The sequence below is a fragment of the Kogia breviceps genome, chromosome 11 (genome assembly GCF_026419965.1).
Source record: "Kogia breviceps isolate mKogBre1 chromosome 11, mKogBre1 haplotype 1, whole genome shotgun sequence".
Classification (NCBI taxonomy): Eukaryota; Metazoa; Chordata; class Mammalia; order Artiodactyla; family Physeteridae; genus Kogia; species Kogia breviceps.
Genome location: NC_081320.1, coordinates 97,540,992 through 97,563,582, shown reverse-complemented (window position 1 = coordinate 97,563,582; position 22,591 = coordinate 97,540,992). Strand labels below are relative to the sequence as shown.

Here is a 22,591-nt window from a genome sequence, read left to right as displayed (position 1 = left end):
CACCCATAAGAATGTATAGTCTGCTGTTTTTAGCCACCAAGTTTGTGGTGATGTTACAGCAACCACAGAAAACTAATACAGGTGTCTTGGAGTAAGGTTTTAGCAGTGGAGAGGGCCAGAAAAAAAAAAAAGAACAATATAGAAAAGTGGCATGGATATTTGGTAAATGTCTCTTTTCTTTAAGAGTTTAGATTAAGAATACATACACACAGAAAACAGGTAAGATGACTTAAGGATTTCAAAATCTCCTTTTGAAATATTGTATAGTTATAATTAACATTTAAACTCTAAGAGTTGCCTTTTGGTTGATAAAAACTGAGAAATAAGCTTAGCCTCAGAAAAAAATTCTCATTGCGTTTTGCAATCACATTCTGCATTATTATCTTTAGTACGATCTAGATAATTTTTATCCACTATGAAGTCCAAAGCATAACCAGCCTTAAGTATTCCCTAAAAGAACTTACCACTTACATTACAGATGGATTTTTTTGTTAACGCTTACCAGACCAGTGACACTTGGATTGGCACCATGAGAAAGAAGCAACTCAACCACTTCAGTGCGGCCTTTATAACACGCCCACATAAGAGCTGTCCATCCTCCCTAAAGAAAACAACAAGGTGGGGTGGGGGAGGGAAACAAAATACTGGATTGTCTCTCAGCACAAAAATGGCATTAATGACATTCCTTTTGTGAGCTTTATTCTTTATAGAACCGTTGTTTTAAGAAATCACTACTATGTAGTTTTAAATACCTAAGCTCCCCAGAGAAATACACAATAGTATCTGAAAAAAGTCAAATCTCTTAAGTCCAGTAATGATTACTCCAAAGTTTGTATTATATTCTGGAAATTGACATAGGGAACATTCATGCTGGACTCGTTCCAAATTTCCAAGATTTATTTTGGTTTTATAAATATTTTCCTTCAGTAAACATTCTATGTCTCTAGACAGTCTCCTCCTGGTATGAGTCTAGACTTTTTCCAGAGAGGGATTCCAGCAACCCTATTCAACTCCTGCATCTAAACCCATCCTATAAATTCCAGATCATTATCATACCTCTTGCTAAAAAAGGGAGGATGAGAAGGCAATGATCTGTAGACCATGATTTCTAGGGATGGGCAAAGTCATTAAGTATGAGTTAACAGCATGATAACTTTCTATTTTTTAAGCTACAGGAGTAGTGTTCTTGTTTTGGCAATGTTCTCTTTAGCTATAATGCAATTCAATGAAAGAGACAAATGCAATCAAATTATACTAAGAAGTGAATGTTTTGTTTGTTTTTAAAAAAATCAGTATTTGCACCAATCCAAATTTGGGTTCAAGAATATAAATCACTTAATCCTTCTGACTCTGTTTCATTGTCACTAAAAAGGAGATTTTAAAAAAATACTTGCCCTCATCGGAAAAAGGCAAAACTATAGAAAGGGAAAGCAGATCAGTGGTAGCCATGGGTTGGGGAGTGGGTGGAGGGGCTGATTATGAAGCAGCAGCGTGAGGGTGCAGCTGAAATGATGGAACTGCTCTGCACAGAGCTGTGGTGGTGGACATATGACATCATGCACTTGTCAAAACCCACAGAACTGAACACCAGAGAGACGAATTTTATTGTATGTAAATTTTTAAAAAATCAACTAGAGTATGGGGAAGACAGAATATAGACTGGGATGAATTAATTATATTACAAATGAATCACATAATTACTTAGAAGCTTATCTAGGTAACTCTGGAAAGCAATATTTTGACTGAATTCTGTAATAATGCTAAAGACAAAAAGAACTGTACACAAACAATGTATTTAGTAGCAAATCTGTTTCTCTCCGGGTATGGATGAGAAATTCTGAAACTACTTTATTTGTATACGAGAGGTGAACAAATAAGTAAATATACTGTGTAGATAGTGAGAGCCAGATTTCTCAGTCAGAGGAGAGTTACAATAAGAACAGGGAGAAGGCTACAGTGGATTGGGTTCATGGTTATCGACCTAGTCTATTTAAAAAGAAAAAAAATATATATATATATATATACACACATACACACACAGATACAGAATAGATGTAAATGTGTGCAAGAGTTAATATACAGGCATGTATTTCCTACATCTATCCACTGAGAAGGACCACAGGCAGTGACACCCCAGTAACCATAAGCATACCTAACACCTAGATTACTGGTTTCTAAATATCATTTTTGAACAACAGGAACTAGCATTCCTTGGAAAACTGACTGGTTCCAGGGCTGATAATCAGGGAAATAAGGCAGGGAAAATATAAGGTAAACCTGAGCCTGAAGCATTTTGTAATGCCAGAAAGTAAGGAAGTGCTAAAATGTATATCTACATATATCTATATAGAGATATATATTTAGAGAGACAGAGAAAGACAGAGACAGAGTCAGAGAGAGAGAACTCTTCTTTACAGAAGAATTCTAATTAATAAATGTAGATGGAATGATGAAAATAGAAAAATGACCATTATAACACCACAGTCATAACTGCTGCATGCAAGATGCATTGATGGATGCTAAAATAAATGAATGAAAGTTTAATCAAAAACAAGATATTTGTATAGTCTCAAAGTATCAAAGTCTTACACACATCAGTATTTTAATCCGTACAACTCCTGCCCAGAATTGTGTTAATATCATTCCCTCATTTTAATTTGTATACTATCACCCTATGCAAGAATCTCTGAGATGAAAACTTAATCTTGAGAAACCTATGCCCAAATTTGCAAAATGAAAAGACTGGAACTGACTGCCTATAGCAATGCTGTAGTTTGGTGTCCATTAAAGGTCTTCGCAAGGAAGAATCCTCACTAGACTTCCTGACATCATATCCTGGAATTATTCCCGAATCCCAGACAACCCCTGGTACACTCTCCTCTCCTCACACAAGCCCCAGGGACTCTGCTTTCCCTCACAGTTCAGCAGCTGCCACCACCCACCCAATTCTCTGAGGTTAGGGTCTCTCAATACTGACTACTAAGGGAGACACAGTCCTCAGTTTCCCTAATTTGGGGTGTTTAAAAGCCAAACACAGAGGCCCTTTAAATGTTAAAATGTGCTGTGATTTGATAAGTACTTCAGGGAAATGAGAAATATGGAGAACTAAGAAAGTTTAAGAAACCATTTTTTACAAATCTTGCCACGTTTTTACACATTCATAATGTAATCTTTATAGTTCCTAACTCCCTTGCTGATATATGTGGAAGAATGATAAAGGAGAAAGCCTTTGGAGTAAGCAGTCCTGGGTTCAAAACTCAGTCTGACTGCTTAAGAGCTAAGTGACTTTGGGCAAAGAGTACTTCTTCCAGTCTCAATTTCCTGAACTGTATACGCTGAGAACAAAATTAACCCCGAGCCCATAGGATTCTCCTGAGAAGTCAATTAATGACAGAGAGGCTAAAAAGCACCTAAAGGGATCAGGCATACAATAGCTACCTAATATTAGTTCATCTGATAAAATGGTACGGTGCTGTTAATAAAATATTGAGAACTAGGTAATTCCATGAATTTCTCTTCTGCTTTATAGCCCAGTTAAGATAAGAACACGGCATTTTACTTCTACCTGCCATACCCATCCTTTGCCTAAGTTACTGACATTATTACCTTCTCTCCCTAAATTTTTATAGCAATGTACTTCAATTTCTTTTCAGAAATAGGGAGGATACAAATGGTTCTGTATCCTTCTATAAAAATAACAACCACTTCACTAAGTTTTAAGAATAAATATAACACTGTAGAAGAACACTGTGTAAGTTACATCGTACAATATTAAGTGCGAGATGGTGGAGTGCTGCAGTTTCTTAAAAATTCAGACCACCTGTACTTCATAAAGTGTCATCAGCAAAGTAATACATGTTTTCTACATCAAGGCAGTTCAATTCCTTGTTTTTCCCGTTAAAATTAATCGTTGAAAAGGCTGAACATTTTGCAGAATAAATAAGCCAGAAATGATCCCTTTCTTCACCTTTATGCTTTAAGCAGATGCCAAGATCAAATAAGAGCTAAGATCATTAAGAATCATATCTTGTTAAACTTGTAATGTGTACAGATGGCATTATGAACACAATCACATTTTGAAAATAAGTTAATAAATATTATTCTGAAAATCATGACTTTAAACAACTGAAAATATTTTTTAAACTATACTATGCCCTTCTAGGGGCTTCCCTGGGGGCGCAGCGGTTGGGAGTCCGCCTGCCGATGCAGGGGACGCGGGTTCGTGCCCCGGTCCGGGAGGATCCCACGTGCCGCGGAGTGGCTGGGCCCGTGAGCCGTGGCCGCTGAGCCTGCGTGTCCGGAGCCTGTGCTCCGCAACGGGAGAGGCCGCGACAGTGAGAGGACCACGTACCGCAAAAAAAAAACCAAGACTTAACACATATCCATTACTGCTAATAAGATTCCAGCTGATTAACAACGGATGCAGAGTGTCCATATACCGTATCTCGGTGCTCCCGGTTAGCCCCACATTTAAGCAGTTCTTCCACAATGTGCAGGTGCCCTTCTTTTGACGCTGATATAAGTGCTGTCCAGTTATCCTTGAACACACAGACACAAATGTTATCATTTCAAAACCAAAAACAACATTCCAAAGTGAGGAAAAATAAATGTGAATTTACATACCAGATGACCATACCAAATTGACATGATCCGATCCACTCTAAACTACTCTGAAATTACACTGAAGCATAAGCTCTGTTAAGAATTTATCTGTCTACCTGTATGACTGCAATGGTGTTAAAAACGGTTCCACAACTGCTTGTTCCGTCTTTTCACTGTACTTCTAATCACATACTGAGTTTTTTAAAAAGGAGGAAAGGTGACTATCAAAACCTCGAAGTTAATCCTTGTGGTCAGCAGCCATTACCATAAATTGAAATTAAAGAGCCTGTAGTCAGATTTAAGAGCACATTTACGAACTATTAAAGAGATCCCATATGATGAGTTTAGAAACTGTATGATGAAGAACTATTCTTTATTTTTTAAAATAAAGCCTACAAGTATCCTATCCTAACTTTTGTCCATGAGTGTACTATAATTTAACTCAAATGATCACTCAATTAAAATCACCAATTTAATATCATCAATTTGAATCATAAAAACAGAGAAACAGATGTAGCTGTGTAACGCTGAAAAATAATTCCTGGGAAACAGAGAAAGCAAGCCTCTTAGAATAGTGATTTATCCCTCATAAATGATATCAGAAGGGACCACATCTTTCTGGCTTATCATATGTAATATTTACAATAATAAGATACCATTATGGGGAGTTACTTAAAAATATGACTCATACATATCTTCTAGGCAGGCATTTAATTTGAAGTATATGTGCTCCCTATTCAACCAGTGCCATCTATACGTAAAAAAACCTGAAGAGCTGAGAACTTTCACTGAAAGTAAAAATTTCTCTCCTGTTATTACCCCTTTTAAAAAACTGAGTTGGCATATTACTAGGCAAAGTTGAGATACAGAAGAAGTACAATCTATAATCTATTACTTTTGAATCATTTCTTAAAAGCAAAGTTAAGGAAAAAAGACAAATGAGTAAATTATTTCAATATATACCAAATCTTCCAGATTGCAATTAGCTCCATTCTTAATTAATTCTTTCACTATTTCCAGATTGCCTTGTTCAGCAGCTATCATCAATGGAGTCTGGCCACACTGGAGATATAAAAGACACAGAGAACTTGTCAAGATGCTGTACTAGCTGAAATACCAGTTAATTATAGCACACTTACTTTTTCCTGATGTTATGTTAAGCGCTATTTACAGTATTTCATTAATTTAGAAACACCTCTGGATTCTTAGGTTTTCAGTTTACTAATAATGTAAAAGTCAAAGAGAAAATGAGACTTTTTTATGACAGCATTAGCAACCTGTTTTGGCACTGCAATTTTATTCAAAATAAGTAAGCATGAATAATACTAAGCACTGAACAGTAATTACCACAATGTGTATAAAAATCTTAGGATATCTGTGGTAACCAAATTCTCTACCAATAGTTAGAATATGATATAGAATGTGGTTTTATTGTATGTATAAGATGTTTTATCAGGACTAGAGGGAGGAAGGTAAAGCAAGAAATAAAAACAATACAGGTGCAATAAATAAAAACAAAACAGGTGTAATTTTTTTAAGCCTTCCCTTACAACCTTAATTCATTAAACTAAAGCCCCGACTAGCTACATCAGAGCTGCCCGGCCTGTGCCTAGAATGAGTCACAGCATAAGACACAGTGCTCCCCAGCCCGGAGACAGCAGGGCAGGGCCTGGGCAGGACCCTGGGAGAGGTTCCCTCCAGCAGCAAGCCTCGGCTATTGCAAGTGCAGCACACACATTATCACTTTCTGCACATGCCGTGATATCAAACAGATTAGAAGCACTGGGTTAAAGGTGCTGAAACATATTAAGGTATATGAAAATTACACCAAAAACTAAGTTCAACTAGAGAAATATTTATCTAAGCACCTACTTACTGAATGTGTATCAGTGGGAGGGAAACATCAGTGATTTTATTTTAAATGCTAATCTGACAATATTCCACTGCTTAAAACCCTCAATGGTTTCCTATGGCTCTTTTGCATGAGAACCAAAATCCTTACGTGGCCTGTGACAGCAGGCCTACCTTGAAACCGGTGCCAGGCCATTCCCTCCTCACCAATGTGCCCTCAAGCTCTTTCCCACCTCGGGACCCTCAGTGTCTTCCCTCTACCCCACCCAGTTCACCACCACCCACCCGGCAGCTCTTGGGTCAAACATCAACCCCTTAGGGAAGCCTTGCTAACCCCCTCTGATTTCACTTACTGTACTGATCCTTGTTTGTAATTACACATTTATTTGTGTGATTAACAACTGATTATTGTGTTTCCTCTAAAGGCCCTGAACTCCCAGAGGGTGGGAAGCATGTCTGTTTTGTTTGTTTGGTACTGTACACCCCCAGCGTGGGGGACAGTGACTGCCACACAGGTACTCAAATATCTATTGAGTAGATGAGTGAGCACAGTCTGAAAGAATTTAAAAGTCCACTAATGGCAACATACAAACAAGGAAATAAGTACAGTAACAGGCAATATACAACAGATGCTACTATAAGAATACAAGTAAAGAGAAACACAAATACTGAGTTAAAGTACAAAAGAAAATCGAATTAAATACAGACACTCATATAATGATGGATACTAAATTATATGTGGTAGTCACCTGTCGTTCAACCAGGGTCATTAGGGAATGAGACATTAGGCATAAATAGATTTTCCAGGTGAAAAAGTTTATCCTTTAAGTATTAAATTTGATGATAACTTTTATGATTACCATTTTCTAAAAAGTAACACCCACATTGCTACTTGTTAAACAGATTAACTTCAACACTATGTTGATGATTCTGAGTCACACCTACAGACATCAATTATTACGCCAGGCTTGCCTCTGTGAGCGCTGATTGGCTTTGAGTTACTTTCTACAGCATGTTTCTCCCTTCTGATTAGATTAACTGGGATAAAAAAGTGAAATATCAAAATCAATGGTATAATATATAAATTAAAGCCAACTAATTGAATCTATGGCCCTAAGGATATATGACTTGTACATCAGTTTTCAAAATTGTAATTCCAAAGACTCAGGAGCTTTCTGTTTACTTTCTGGGTTCACAGTCACATTTCAGATAGTTCACAAAGACAGGTGCTCTTAGAGTATGAGGGAAAAAAATAAGTTTGATGTGTATTAAAATCCATAACACAAATAAGACAGATGGTGTAAACGTGATTAACTAGAAACCAGCCAAACGAAAGACTTGAACAGTCATAACTTTCTCTTGCAGAAACTATTAGTTGTCTACCCAGTATCTAGAGCGACAGGATTTTGTTGGGGGTGGCAGCATGCTCAGCTAAAAACAGCTACATTGTTCAGCCTTACTTGCAGCTGGAAATAATCCATGGCACCACCCTGGCTAGGTCTCCCAGGAAGGCTCAGTAATTAGACTAACTCGGCTGGCCCGTTCCCTTTTCCTCCTTGTCTGATATGTGGACACAATGCCGCAGTTGTATGAAGACAGCTGATGTGAAGTAACAAGCACACAGAGAGGAGTGGCCAGGAGGAGCCTGGGAAGATATCCTGACGCCACACCCTATCAGCCTTGGAATGGCTCCTCCAGCTCTGTCATTACAGGAGAAAAATAAGATCTTAATCTGATTAAGCCACTATCTGGGGAGCTGTTACGTGCAGTCCAAAGCAATCTTTAACCTTTTGTAGCTACACTATCTAAATAGATAAGGGATTTTCAGGAAAGGCTGCCATTAAGTTCTATTAAATCCCTTAAGGTAGAAGGATATTTACCTTATAAGTTGTGCCTTATCACAAAACATATTTATTCTACTAGTTCTTGCTTAGCCAATCTAGTAACTACAGTTGTGGAGATAGAGTGACTTAGAAACAGTCATGACGACTTTACTCTTTCACTTCAATATGAATCACTAAAGCGCCCTTCCCTACCTAACCCCACATGCACATCCCAAACCCATTTCTTTCCAAAAAGTACAGGATCACATAACTCATATAATACTGTATGGATAATGACCTCAAACCAAAACACACCGAAACAGAACACTGCGCGCCAGCTAAGATTCCACACAACGGCCATCATATTTTATCTCGGCTTCCCAGAAGCTACAATGCAAAAACATCTCCTATTCAGCATCTTTTTGCCCTTCCCACTTCTATTTATTCAGGTGAACTGGACCTAGATAACCACTGCCCTTCAAAGCAGTCACCTTTGCAGGATCAATATGTCTTCCAATAATTGTAGTGAAACTAGAACATTTTTCAATTCTCCGTCTACATTTGTAAGCACGTAACAAAATTCACCTCCTGAATTTAGAGCCCTGTTTCATTTTCTTAGACAGGGAATAACGTCCAACCTCAACACTAGATCCTTGTATCAAAGACAGCTGAGAGCGCTCTTTTCAAAAATAAAGTTAAACTAAAGCCCTTCACTAATCTACAAAGTGCAAAGACTTGCCATCAGTAAGAACATTCAGAGGCCAAGAGATGTATCTAGTTTACAAATAAAGTCGAAAGAAAAAAAGGAAGGAAATTAGCACTTATTAACTGCAGCCCATCCTATGCTAAGCACAGCAATTTTCCCCACATTATTTTATTTTATTGATGTAACATTTAAGAAACTTTTTGAAAACTGATAACCAAACATATTAATGTGAGGTAATTAAGTACTTCACTTTTTAAAGGCAAGAAACAGAGAAGAAGGTCTAAGCAACTTTTTAGAATTCTATAAAAACTAAATTTAACCAGAAGCTGTAGAAGCAAAATGCTAAAAAAGGCCTTGAGAAAGCTACTTTCTCCACAACCTTCACATTAAGCCAAAATGTAAAAATCCCAGGTTGCTTCAAAGTATTATTTTAAAAATCCAATTTTAATTTCTAGAATACTAAACTAGATGTAAATATCACTAATAACCATTAAATGCTACTGCATATTCACGATGACAAGTTAAGCTCTATACCAAACACACTTCATTCTTTGTAAGATTACGTTTATGCTTATTATGTGCCATTTTTCTCCTTCCAAGTGAAGCTATTTTCTCAAAATTCCCAAAGAAACTGAAATACAGTCCTAAGAAAAAGAATTTTTCTTAAGTTTTATAAAACATACATACTTTGCCACTTAAAAACTTCATACAATAAGTTTATTAGTCCCTAAAATGTTGCAGCTTGGCTGTTCACAATAAAATAATCAACATTTTATTTGTTTGTATTGTTGAACAGAAATATCTAATACGAGTTAATGAAAATGATCAATATATATACTTCCCTGTCTTATTAAACAGAACACACTACCTATTTATGCCGCCAGCCGCAGCGGGTCCTCAAAGTGCAGCAACAATCGACGAGAGGCGGGAGGGAACTGAACGCACCAAGGTATGGGATCAGAAGGCAAGTTTAACAACAAAGCGTAGCCGTCTATATACCCCTAAAGCAGGGAATTTGCTTAGTCACGCCTTATCGGCATCAGCTGGTTGATTGGCTTCTCGGCTTAGTCACGCCTTATCGGCATCAGCTGGTTAATTGGCTTCTCAGCTTCTCCCTCAAAGGCACCAATTTCCCCTCCAGGGTTGCTTTTCCTAGCTTTAGGGAACAACCAGGGACTCCCAGTAACTGAGCAGGTCCCTGGAGCGATTTGGCCAAAGGCCATCTCCTTTTTTACCTTCATACCATAAAGTCCAGGATGCATCCCAAGGAGAGTACAGTCGGGCCCTGAGGCTTATGAGGGTCTTAATGGCGCCTTCCTCAGAGGGCAATGCTCGCCACATTTCCCCCCCTTTTATTTTTTAAAGCTTGATAATGCAATTTCAACCCATACACCTCCTGACGAAGAGCAGCGAGAAGGCCAACAATAAAGCATAATAAACAAGGTAATGCAATTAACATCAACAATACACATGACCCCACAGTAATCAATCCTGTGAGTCCATTTTGAAACCAATGCATTGGGTTTAACCATTGAAGCTGATCCAACAGTCCTTGAATTAATTGTTGGGGCCGGTCTTCTTGTAGATGAGCTTCTTGAATTGCTTGTATTTCCGCATTAAGTTTTTGTATGTCCAAACTAATGTGTCCATCAGTCCATACACTTAAAAAGTGCATTTTTACTTTGTTCCAATCCCAGTCAGTTTCTTTATAAGCGTGTTGAGTCACACAAATCCAAGTATACTTAGCATGGCAAATCAAACGCATTTTCAATTTTAAAGCCATAATTTGATCTCCTAAACCTATGCGAGCATTTTTTAACTCATCAACCTCAGTTTTTAGTTGAGTATCAATATGACTTTGTAATGCTAATGCATACTGGTATTTTTAGACAACTGATTAACATAATATGCTTGTTGTACAGTTTTACTTAATGCTAAACCGGCGGTAGCGGCTGTGGCTGTTAAAGCGGCTAAGGCTAATATGCTACATATTAATATTCCAATGAATCATTTAGGTCTTTTTAAAACTTCAGATAATTCTAGCCAAGCTTGCATGCTAGTACTATGATACCGTGGTTCAGAAATATTTACAGGCAGCATTACATAGGAAGGTTGTTTTAACATCATAACAGAAAAAGTTCTTTTCATAGGCAGAATGCAAGTACTAAAAATACAATTCTGACAAGTTATATTATATCCTAAGGAACCAGAAGTAAACTCAATCTGTAAATCTCCTATTAGCAAGGCATATGAAGGTGTAACACAAGTAATAACCGGTTGATAAGAATAAGACAATGCAAACTTCCCAAAATCCCAATGCTTATAAAAACCAAACTATTATTAGTAACAGAAACTGAAGAAATTAAAATGGTACCATTATTATAATTTAAGGTGCACCAGATTTGAGAATTCAAAATCAGATTGGGGAAAATCAGAAGGAAAAAAGGAGGGAAACTTCAAACTTGTAACAGCTTTAACTACCTTTAAACTATGGCCGGCCAGTAAAGTCCCTTGTCCTCCTACATATACTTCAACACAGAAATAGTATCTTTGACTTTGCAGCTTCTATTAGAGCTCCACTTTCAGCTTTATGATTAGACCCATCTTTGTTGCTGTAATTACCAGTCTCATTCTTTCCATTTTTGTTATTGTTGCCCTGTGAAATCATTTTTTCTAGAACAGCAAGAAGATGTAAAGCTTTCTCAGCTCGGTAGGTTAATATATACAGGTCTACGATCAAAAAACACACTGCTTGGGCAAATTTTTCTTCAAAAGGTTCTATGAACTGATAAAGTTTTTCACCAACGAATATGGCTTCTGTATACTGTCGGACATGATACAGGATGACTGCTTGATTGTAATACAACATACTGTTTTCAAGATCATCTAGTCCATCCATTTCTTCAACAGCCGAGTGCACCTGATTCTTCAATTGGTTAAGTGTCTGTCTTAAACTATCTGTTGTTGTCTGGTTACTTTTGAAAAACTCAGCTACTGCCGTATTCAAAATTATTTTATAATCGTCTTTGTTTATATCTTGTAGGCAGGCAAGATGTTGCAGACAGACATCATACTTTCTAGCTGTAAAAGCCTGGAAAGCACTGGTGGACAACTCCTTCTCTTGATCAGTGACCTCAGGTCGCTTCTTGGATATTTCTTGTCCCATATTTTTTTACTTCTGACTATTGCCCCGAGTTACTATCAACTTTACTATGTAGCCACACTTTCACTCTTCACTCCGGGGATTCACCTACCGAGATTCAGATGTCCCTCTCGTCCGGTCGCCACTTGCCACCAGCCGCGGCGGGTCCTCAAAGTGTAGCAACAATCGACGAGAGGGGGTAGGGAACTGAACGCACCAAGGTATGGGATCAGAAGGGCACAAGCAACTGATGGTTGCAAGGCAAGCTTAATAACAAAGCGTAGCCGTCTACATCCCCCTAAAGCAGGGAATTTGCTTAGTCACTCCTTATCGGCATCAGCTGGTTGATTGGCTTCTCGGCTTAGTCACGCCTTATCGGCATCAGCTGGTTGATTGGCTTCTCGGCTTCTCCCTCAAAGGCACCAATTTCCCCTCCAGGGTTGCTTTTCCTAGCTTTAGGGAACCAGGGACTCCCAGTAACTGAGCAGGTCCCTGGAGCGATTTGGCCAAAGGCCATCTCCTTTTTCACGTTCATACCACAAAGTCCAGGATGCAAACCAAGGAGAGTACAATCGGGCCCTGAGGCTTATGAGGGTCTTAATGGCGCCTTCCTCAGAGGACAATGCTCGCCACATATTTAACTGTCTCTTAAAGATGTAAGTCTTTAAAATCCCAAGGCGTGTGGAATGAACAACTCGGGAAGAGGGTTGAGGCTCCAGGAAAGAAAATATTTCAGAAAGTCCTAATTTTGTCTGGTTAATCTTTTTTTTTTTTTTTTTTTTTTGGTTAATCTACTTATAAGAAGATTGGGTCTAGAAGCTCTTCTAAAGTTTCCTAGAAACACTTTTGATTTCAGTAATTAAACTTCTTGAAGGGTGACTGTTCTATCCGGAAAAAAGCCAAACGTAAGTCTCAATCATAAAGCATAAATTCAATATTCAATCATTTATATAAGTTCAAATGTATTCCAACAATACAGAATTCAAATCACTGTTAACGATAAGAAATTATATCATTCCCGAGGGTGAGAACTGCAAATTTATCACTTACCTTTACCCTTAGCACAGTGCCTCCTACATAGTGCGCGCTCAACAAATACTTGTAAGAAGAATTTAATTTTAGAAACTTGGTCTTACCTCATTTCTCTCATCTACATCTTTGCATTTTTCAAGAAGAGCTTTCAAAGCAGGAATGTTCTCTTCTTCTACATAATTCATTACGCTCTGTGATATGAGAACTGACATTTTCACAGAAAGCTACAATACCTGTTAAATCAGATAATAATTTGGGATTAGGAAAAAAAAGTTACTACTAACTATATTACTTTCTTAACCTTAAACTTGTACAAATACACCTCCACTGGCAGGAGTAAAAACAAGGCCCCACAGCTCAGCTCTCAAAATGCCCACCCCTCTCTTCCCAAGACTCACACTCGTCTCTCTCTTAACTCTTCCAAACCCCAAACTCCAGACCCATCCCCCAAACCCTCCTCCTCACCACCACCCACAAATAAAAGAAAGCGCTCCACTGCCTCTCCTGCTACGTTCTCCTTCTCAGTAAACGGCCACTCCAGCTCCATTCTTCCAAGGTCAAAACCTTGGAATTATCCATGACTTATCTCGTCCCTTTACACTCTACATTCAGTCTATTAGCAAATCCTTTGGTTCTACCTATAAAATGTATTTCACACCTGGTCACTACTCACCACCTCCATCACAACCACCCTGGTCCAGCCACTGTGACTTCTCACCTAGATCCCAAATGCTCTCCCTTCCTCCACTTGCCTTCCCCACAGTCTATCCTCCACAAGGCAACCAGGTGGCCTTCTGAAAAGGTAAGTTGGACCAGAGCTTCTTAAATCATAATATACATCAGAATCACCTAGAGCTTGTAAAACACAGATGCCTGGGCCCTTCCCTCAGAGATTCTGACAAGTAGGTCCTGGTGCAGCCCCTGTATCTGTAGCTTTGACAGGCTCCACACCCGTGCCTTTGCTCCATTTGCTCCCTGCGTTTGGAATACCACTCCTAAATCACCGAGTTGCATCTTGGCCATCCTGTGCTCAAAACTCCCCAACAGCCGTCCTCTCACTCGAAATAAAAACCCCAATTCCTCACCTTAGCCCAAAAGGCCCTGCTTGACCTATTTCAGCCCCTCTCCACGTCCCTGAGCTTATCTACCGCTCTCTTTCTCCTTCACTTTGCTCCGCTACCCAGGGTTTCTGTTCAAACGTCACCTGATCAGAGCGTCCCTGACCACTGTGTATGAAACAGCCGTCACCCCCACTATCATTCCTCATTACATAACCCTGCCTCACTTTTCCATGCAGCACTTAGCATCACTCAAGAAACCTTTGTGTTCTGGGTTTGGGTTTTTCGTCTGTCTCCTCACTGTCCATCCCACCTCCAAAATGCAGCTCAGCGAGAGCAGAGACTACTTCTGTTCTGTTTCATGCTGAATCCCCAGCACGTACAACAGTGCCTGGCACACAGCCGACACCCGATCTCTGCGAATGAATGAGGATGCCTACTGATCCACCCACCTGCAATTCTTCACCCATCTTTAACTTTCCAACAAAGGGAAACATTCCTTCAAAATCCACCTCAGGGGGCTCCTCCTCTGGGACCTCCTCTCCCTTTCTTCCCCTCACTCTGTCCTGCCCCGCCCTGGTCAGTTTCACCCAGTACACCGATATGTCATGCATATCTGCAGTATTACACTTATAATAGCATATCACAATTATTAATTTACTTTGAAATCCTTGGAAACAAGATCATGTCTTACCTTTTCATCCTCAGCGACTAAGGAAAGGCTTGGTACATCGTCATTAAATGGTTACAGAATTAACAGGAATATCTGATAATTACAGAGGCTATGTGCACCCTAAATTTTAATGTTACACCTGGTGAATCTGGTTATGGTGTAAAAGAGAGTTCTTTGTACTATTCTTACAAGTCTTCTGTAAGTTTGCAATTACTTTAAAACAAGAATTTTAAACACACATGCAAATGTCTGAGAAAGCCCTTATTTAGATCAAATATTTTTCCTCACTATAATATCACACAAGACTGGAATGAGCATAGTAAAGAAAAGTAGTTCGAGTCATTGACCTCAGCTGCTAAAAAGAAAAAAAATTTTGAAAATCTTAAGATTTTCAAATCTTGTTACCTCTCTCCCCCTATCTGTTATGTGGATGGTATGTGTATCACCTTGAGATACATAAAACTTAAAAAGTTATCACTCATAGACTGTGACTAATATTAAAAGACTTTAGACTTAGATCCCTTTAGACTATGATTAAGCAGAAAAATGGTAAGAGTAAAAAAAAAAAAAAAATTGAAGCTACCTTGCCTTAAGCCACCTGAAAGATATTCTTTAAACGAATCTATTAAGCAAAGGTGATCTACCTTTGTCATACAGTTCTGAGAAAATGCAATTCTACACAGCCATAATTGAATAACAGTTCCATCTAAGAGTAGTCTGTTCAAGTCTGTAATTTACAACGCTTCAGGTTATCACCGACAAGTTGAATAATACACTGTTTCTGCCCTGTGGAGACTTAGGGCTCTTTAAAGTACTGGAGGAGAAAAGAGGTGACTGGGGGCAGAGAGAAATGGCTGAAATAAAATTGGTTGGCTGGAGTTGGGGGACGGGTACATGAGGGTTCATTACGATTCTCTACTTTGTGTATTTAGGGGGAAATATGAGAGAGCAGGCTTTGCTGATCGTTCAGCATTACACGCCTGGAATTCTGGTAATCTCTGCATTCATCCACCCATCCCTTCTTCACTGTTAAGTTTCTTAACGGGAGGAACTTCACAAGTCTTACCTTCACAAATTCAGAAGCGCCTAAAACAGTTTCTGGTGCCTATTAAAGAAATGTTAAATGTTTCCTGAATTGAATTTGATCGTCACATCACATTTATTCATTTAACAGGAGAAAACAGTCTACCACAGCTGACAGTTATAAAATGATTCCCATGAGCCAGACTTCTAACAAATCAAGAATTTGATCTCAAGTGTGCCCAGTAAATCAGATTATGTTCTTCGATGGCCAGGTCTCCCAATCCCTCCCTCAGAGGCTTCACTTTTGGTTAGCCATGCTTTCCCTCTTAACTGACTCCTTTGAACAGGTTCTATTCTCACCTAAAAACAAATGCCCGCACCCACCACGTCCCATCCTGGGCTTTCTCATTCTCAGAAATTCCCTGTCAGCTTCAAGCCATCCTCCCCCTCCCCCTCCCAAGGACCAGGATCTCCTCCCCATCATCCCGGCTTCCCGACAGACAGTATGCCCAACCCACCGACAGACAGCCTAGAGGTCTCAATTTAAAAGTCCATTTAAAACCCCAGTGAGGTTTCCCTGACTGCCCGCTCCCCTCCCAGACCGGCTCAGGGCCTCCCCCTTTCTCAGTCTCCCTTAAAGATACACGGCACTTCATCGCAGTGACTGTGTTCCAGGCAGGAAGCGTGTCTGGTTTGGTTACCACTGTTTCCCCCATGCCTGACACGTTTCCAGGAACAAAGGACGGGCTCAATAGGCATCAGGTGAACAAAGGCAGCCCAGGGGGCAAGATCTCATCTGTTCTGCAAATATTTCCGGGGCACCATCATGTGCAAGGCCCATGATAGCCTTTAGAGGATTCCTATCAAGCCTTCAACAAGCTAACCGTTCACTAGGAGACATAAGAGAACTTCATCACGAAAAGAGCATTTACACGTCACCTTATAGTTTACGAGATGCTTTTACATCTATGATCTATTTGATTTTCCAATAATCTTAAGTATTATTTCTCATTTTACAGATGAGAAAACAGGTTTCACACACAAGTAACTTGCCCAACATAATTCAAAAAGAAAATGTGTAGTATCCAGATAAATGCAAGTCATAATTTAAGGTAGAACAGTGCTGGAGAAACCCAAAGTGCTATGAGAGTTCTGAAGAGAAGTTCCTATTCTTACTGGAATATCATGGAAGGATCACTTTGTGTTGATCCTTGAAGAATGGGTCCACTGGTGGGAAATGAAAGAGGGCATACCAGGCAAAAGGAACAGAAGGAACACAGAGAGTGCCGAGTGACTACGCAGTGTATGTCCAGGAAACAATGAACAGCGTGGACAGGGAATGTAAGTAAAAAGTTAGAGCTAAGACTGGAAAGTGAGGGTGGTTAGATCTGTAATCTCTGCAAGATAAGGGCTGTCTCTCTTTTGTTCTTATCTCCCCAGAACCTATTACAGGTCCAGAGCAAGCAGAAACAGCAAAGATAACTGCCAAACTGAATAACTGTATAGGTAGACTAACCAGGCCTCTTCTTTAGGACTCTGCCTGCCCACAGCCCCCACCACCCTCAACAGCCACAGCCAGTGATAAGCATATGAGGACACGTGACTGTTCAAAAAGATAAGCTGGGCCAATCAGATTCCTCTCTCTAGACCTGGAAATTAGAAACCAGATACCCAGTCATTACAGACCATGAACAAAATGATACAGTTTTGAGGCAGCCAGTCAGCAGAGAGGATCCAACAGATGTGAACAGAGAAGACTCCTCATAAGTGAGGAAACAAATGAGGCCCCTGCGAGATCTACAGAAGGTGGAGCTGCCTTGGATCCCGATTTCTTTCTGATTCTCAGTCAGTCCTGCAAATCTCCTTTTCCCTGAGGTAAAAGAGTAAATCTCTGTCCCTTGCCTTCTAAACAGCCCTGACTAATACAGTAGCAGAGAAACTGAGCAAAAGCAGGAAGAGGGGGATGGCACACTCACATGATCCTAGGAAAAATTTCCCCCAGCAGTGTATGCGGCCCAGAATCGGAACCCTGGATACCAGCCAGACAACCAGCAGAAGAGCCCACAGGAGAGGGGCCACGTGGTAGGGATGCAGAAGACATGCGAGAGATGACCTTGAACTGTATAAAATCCCCCATATTGGACCCTCTGACCTACCAAAATATCCAGAAGAGAGATTCTGGATGTAGCAATTTTAAAAATTATGTGACCAGAAATGAAAGAATTGGTCAAAGATGACTAGATACCAAGCATAGGTGATGAGAGGATGATGGTGCCACTAACAAAAAAAAAAAAACTGAAGTCCGGAGAAGGTCAGGACTTTCCTCTGTTTGGTCAGTATCCCCTCCTTCCCCACCACTCCTGCATGCTGAATGTGAGGTGCCCGAAAAAACCTGGGTTGGAGAATCCACCCAGTTTTTGGAAAAACAGACCTGGAAATCACTCGCACAGAGGGTAACACCAAGATCCTCAAACCTGTGTGCGTCAAAGTTACTCAGGAAGTTTGTCAATACACAAATTCCTTGGGCTTCTCCCCCAGAGAATCCTATTCAGTAGATCTGGGGCGCAGAAACTGACATTTTAACAAGCACCCCAAAATGATTCTGATGAAAGTTTCCATGCTAGTAAAGCTAGAGAACAAAGAACACATCCCTGACGCTGCATTTCTCACCCTTGGCTCTGCATCAGGTCTCCTAAGGTGCTTTAAAAAAATTTAGCTGTCTGATCTTCAGTGTTGTCAAAGTGGGGACAGTGACAGAACGTATCATAGTCACCTATCTGAAGGGGTGATTCCTGAGCCACACCCCAGGCCGGCTGAATGGGAATTCTGAGGGTAAGGCTAAGAAAGCTACATTTTTAACCAGTGCCCCCTAGCGGCTAGCAAAGATGGCTCCATAAATAGTTATTAATAAGAAAATATTCTTCATTGGTTTAAACCTTACTATGTGTCAAAACAATTTTGAAGAAAAATAATCCAACGTTACTGGCTGACAAATCGCTTCCCTATAAATAAATCAAGGAAGCGTCGTAATCAATGGCCTGCTGATATTTTGCTGACATAACGGCCTGCACAGGACAATGGAGTAATGGAGCCCAAGATGAAAGCAAAGGGAGAAAAACGAACCACCTCCTCCGTGGAAGCCCAGGGAAAGAAACCTCGAACGCCTGCCCTAGCGGTACCAGCTAAGGGGGCTCTCGAGGTGGTGGGTGTGCCTGCGGCTGCTCCAAAAAACAAACCAAAAAACACTTGTTTCACTAGCATTCCCCATCTCACCCCCACAAAAGGCTGACCACCTGCGACAGCAAGTCCAAGACCTTCCCGGCGCCCCAGCAAACGCAGACCCGCCCGGAAAGCCGGACACCGGTGCCCGCCACGGCCCCGCCACGGCCCTCCCTCCCCTCCCTCGACCCCGCACACGCACTCGGCCTCGCGCCCCCCTCACCCGGCCACGGCCCCTTCCCCACACCCGGCCTCACCCTTCCTCCGCTCCCTCCTCGCTAGGCCTCATCCCCCTACACACCCCACCACGGCCCCTCCCCGCCGACCACCACACTGACCGTCTCAGAACCTGGCCCCAGGACGACTTCCACAGCTTGGGCGGAAGGGGCCCGCTTTGCCGCAGGCGCTGTCAGAGAACTAGAAAGGGAGAGACCGCGGCTTTCAGCGAGTCGCCCTCACCGCAGCCGGCGGCCATTTTCCCCCCACCTCCGCAAACTGACAGATCACGTGACCCAGGGTGAGGGGCGGGGCGGCGGGTGGCCACGCCCCGTTTCTGCCCGGGGAGCCCGAAGGAGGCGGAGCTGGGTGGGGCTGCCGGCGCCAGCGGGAGCAATGCGGGGTAGGCGGACTGGGGCGAGGGAAGCCAGTCACCCAGCCCTGCCGCCCTGGGCACCTTCTCTCTGGCCTCCAAATTTTGGCGTATTTTGGTAAGCGCCCCAGGCAATATTTTCTTCATCTTCAGTGTCACTCTTCATATTATGGCGAGTTTATTATCCCAGTTCACCATTATCATCAAAGCTTATGCAGAGAAATAAACCGCAGTTATAACTTCAAACGACTCTGCAAACATATTGCGAATGGAGGCTAGCTGAAATCCCGTCCTCCTGAACCCAGAACACCTGTGGGACCTAATCTCCCGGCCCGGAGAGCCCACCGCCTCCCCTGCTTCCTCACTCCCCCCTCCGCAGCCCGGCAGCCCGGACTCACCCGGGTCTCTGCAGACGAACCTCTGACCTGCCGGCGGCCAAATGTGATTGACCACTTTTCCACTTACAGTTTCCCTCGCGACTCCCTCCTGGAAATGTTCCCCTCCCTCGGCTTCTGTGACTCTGATTCTCCTCGTTTTCCTCCCATTTCTCTAGCTGCTCCTCTCAGATTTCACCTCCCTTCAAATTGGTTAATGTTTCCAGAGTTCAGCTCAAAGCTGGACTCGTCACCCCCCGCCCCGACCTGGTGTGATCCTCCTGTCCTGACACTATCGGGGGACCTGTCTCCTGCCCCCATCCACCGAGGCAGGAATTGGGAAGTCACGCACCTCCTCCTCCACCCCTGCCTAATGTCATCCAATCAGCCCACACCGCCTGACTGCAGCCACTTTCATCACCCCTGAGCTGCTTACAGGCTTCAGAAGCTCCCCACCAGGACTACATATCCAAAGCCCCCAACTACCCTCCCTGTCTCTGCTGGAGCCCCACTAACCATCTCCCCAGGGGATGGGGGATCATGTCGCTTCTTTGATGAAACTCCTCAGCAGCCTTCCATTTCCATAGACCAGATTCCCAAATAGTACTTAACAGGCAAGGCTCCCCTGGAGCCGGCCCCTGCCAGACTTCTTGCCATTGTACCGTCCACCACTCTCCTCCCATCCTGCCCCCACCCCATCCTGCTGGCAAGTTCAGTTCCTGGAACATTGGGCCATGCTCTTTCTCCTCTCCATTTTGTTTCCAAAGTGTTGTTCCCTCTCCCCTGGATATTCTTTCCTGCCTCTTGTGCAGCTGAGTCCAACAGATGAATTCTATTTGTCTTTGAAGAGGCAGCCTGAACAGCCCCCTCCTGTGTAGCAGGACCTCAACCAGAGCTCGTCATCCATTCTCTGTACTCACCTTCTTACTCCGCAGTCCCGGGGCCCCGTAGCTATTCCAAAAGTACGTGTTAAAGCATATTTAACCTGTTTCCATGTCTCTCCCCCACTATAAGGTTCACTCCATTCTTATTCCACACCAGCCTCCCTCACCCTGTTTAGAACAGTGTGTGGCCTTGGAAAGCCTTTAGGAAGAAAGAGCACCATTTATGACTTCGCCACACGCTTTGGGGTGTCCTCGCATCGTCCACGCCTGCCACACCGACATCGGACGGGGCCACATGTTGGCTCCTTGTGGGCTTTTTCCACGAGCTGCCGGGGTGATCCATTTCAGACGCTTTTCAATGGTGCCCAAGGTTGGCACATCAAAATCATCTGTAGATCTTTTTAAACATCGAAACTCGACTCCTGTTGGGGATTTTTAAAATGTCTTCCCAGCTGATTCCAACGACACATCATTCTCAGACGTGGTTTTTGTCCCATTGTGTCCAAATCGGTGATAGCGGGTATGAATATCCCTTTTCAGTGTCAAGCAGGTTTTTTGTTTGTTTGTTTTTTGTTTTTTTTTTTTTTTTTTGCGGTATGCGGGCCTCTCACTGTTGTGGCCTCTCCCGTTGCGGAGCACAGGCTCTGGACGCACAGGCCTAGCGGCCATGGCTCACGGGCTTAGTTGCTCCGCGGCATGTGGGATCTTCCCGGACCAGGGCACGAACCCGTGTCCCCTGCATCGGCAGGCGGATTCTCAACCACTGCGCCACCAGGGAAGCCCTCAAGCAGGTTTTTGAGGACCTACACAGTGGCCTTTTAGTAGCCACTGATTGTGAAAGCAACATGGGAATCGGAATCTGTGGTTTCACAGGGATCTATGGCCCCAGCGTGGGAGCCAGCGCTCTGATCATAAGGAACCATCTGAATCATCAGCAGAGGCATTTGAAAGGCTTTCCGTTTTGTTCTTGTTATTTGGGGGGTGGGGGGGTGTTTTTAAAATATTTTAATGAGTGCATTTTCATATTATTGGTGTCTTTTGTAATCATATTGATTTTATTTTTATCGATTTAAACACATTCTGAGAAGGCAGTCGCAGGTCTTACCCGTCTGCCAAAAAGGACTATAACACAAAAGTGGTTAAGAATCCCCGGGCAAAAATATTAAAAATGAGATGAGACTTCCTACACTTCCTGACACCGCTGGGTTACCATGTGTGAAAAAGCTGCACTCTCATCCCACAATGGTTAAATCTGTTTCCAGGATTCCTAGTACTGGGGAAAATCTGGGTTGCTCTTCTTCCAAGAAAGTTGTCTGTACATTAAACCTTGTCTTTGAGTTTCTTGACCTTCTGAGCTACTCTCCAAGAGATTTGCTCTTCCCCTGGGATGTTGATGGGCTTTCTGGATGAGCTTTTGGGGACACAAAGGGAAAATGTGGATCACACATCAGAGACTGGGCCCTGTAAGATCTCACTGAGGTGTGCTGGCTATGAATTGGTGACTCAGGGAGAAGGGGTCTTGAGTCCCTAAGTGCTTCCCCTATGGAACACCATTCTGAGAAGAGAGCTGCCCCCGTGACAGCCCTCACCGTTCCAGCCCGCCTCACCACGACCA

The 22,591-nt window shown here is 42.1% G+C and overlaps 1 protein-coding gene across 21 annotated transcripts in view; it reads right to left on the bottom strand.

Moving 5' to 3' along the window:
- KIDINS220 (kinase D interacting substrate 220) overlaps positions 1-19,643 on the bottom strand; it is a 98,609-nt gene extending 78,966 nt beyond the window's left edge. For 11 of the 21 annotated variants that reach the window (XM_067008209.1, XM_067008208.1, XM_067008210.1 and 8 more), the window contains exons 1-6: positions 19,468-19,626; positions 15,954-15,992; positions 13,261-13,389; positions 5,566-5,664; positions 4,440-4,538; positions 503-601 (exon numbers count right to left, since the gene is read on the bottom strand). In XM_067008209.1, coding sequence (XP_066864310.1) covers positions 503-601; positions 4,440-4,538; positions 5,566-5,664; positions 13,261-13,368 — 405 coding nt within the window. In that variant the 5' untranslated portion in view covers positions 13,369-13,389; positions 15,954-15,992; positions 19,468-19,626. Of the gene's footprint in view, positions 1-502; positions 602-4,439; positions 4,539-5,565; positions 5,665-13,260; positions 13,390-15,953; positions 15,993-19,467 lie in introns of all 21 variants that reach the window. The other 10 variants (XM_059078425.2, XM_067008198.1, XM_059078430.2 and 7 more) reach the window with 5 other exon arrangements.
- Positions 19,644-22,591: the final 2,948 nt, after the last annotated feature.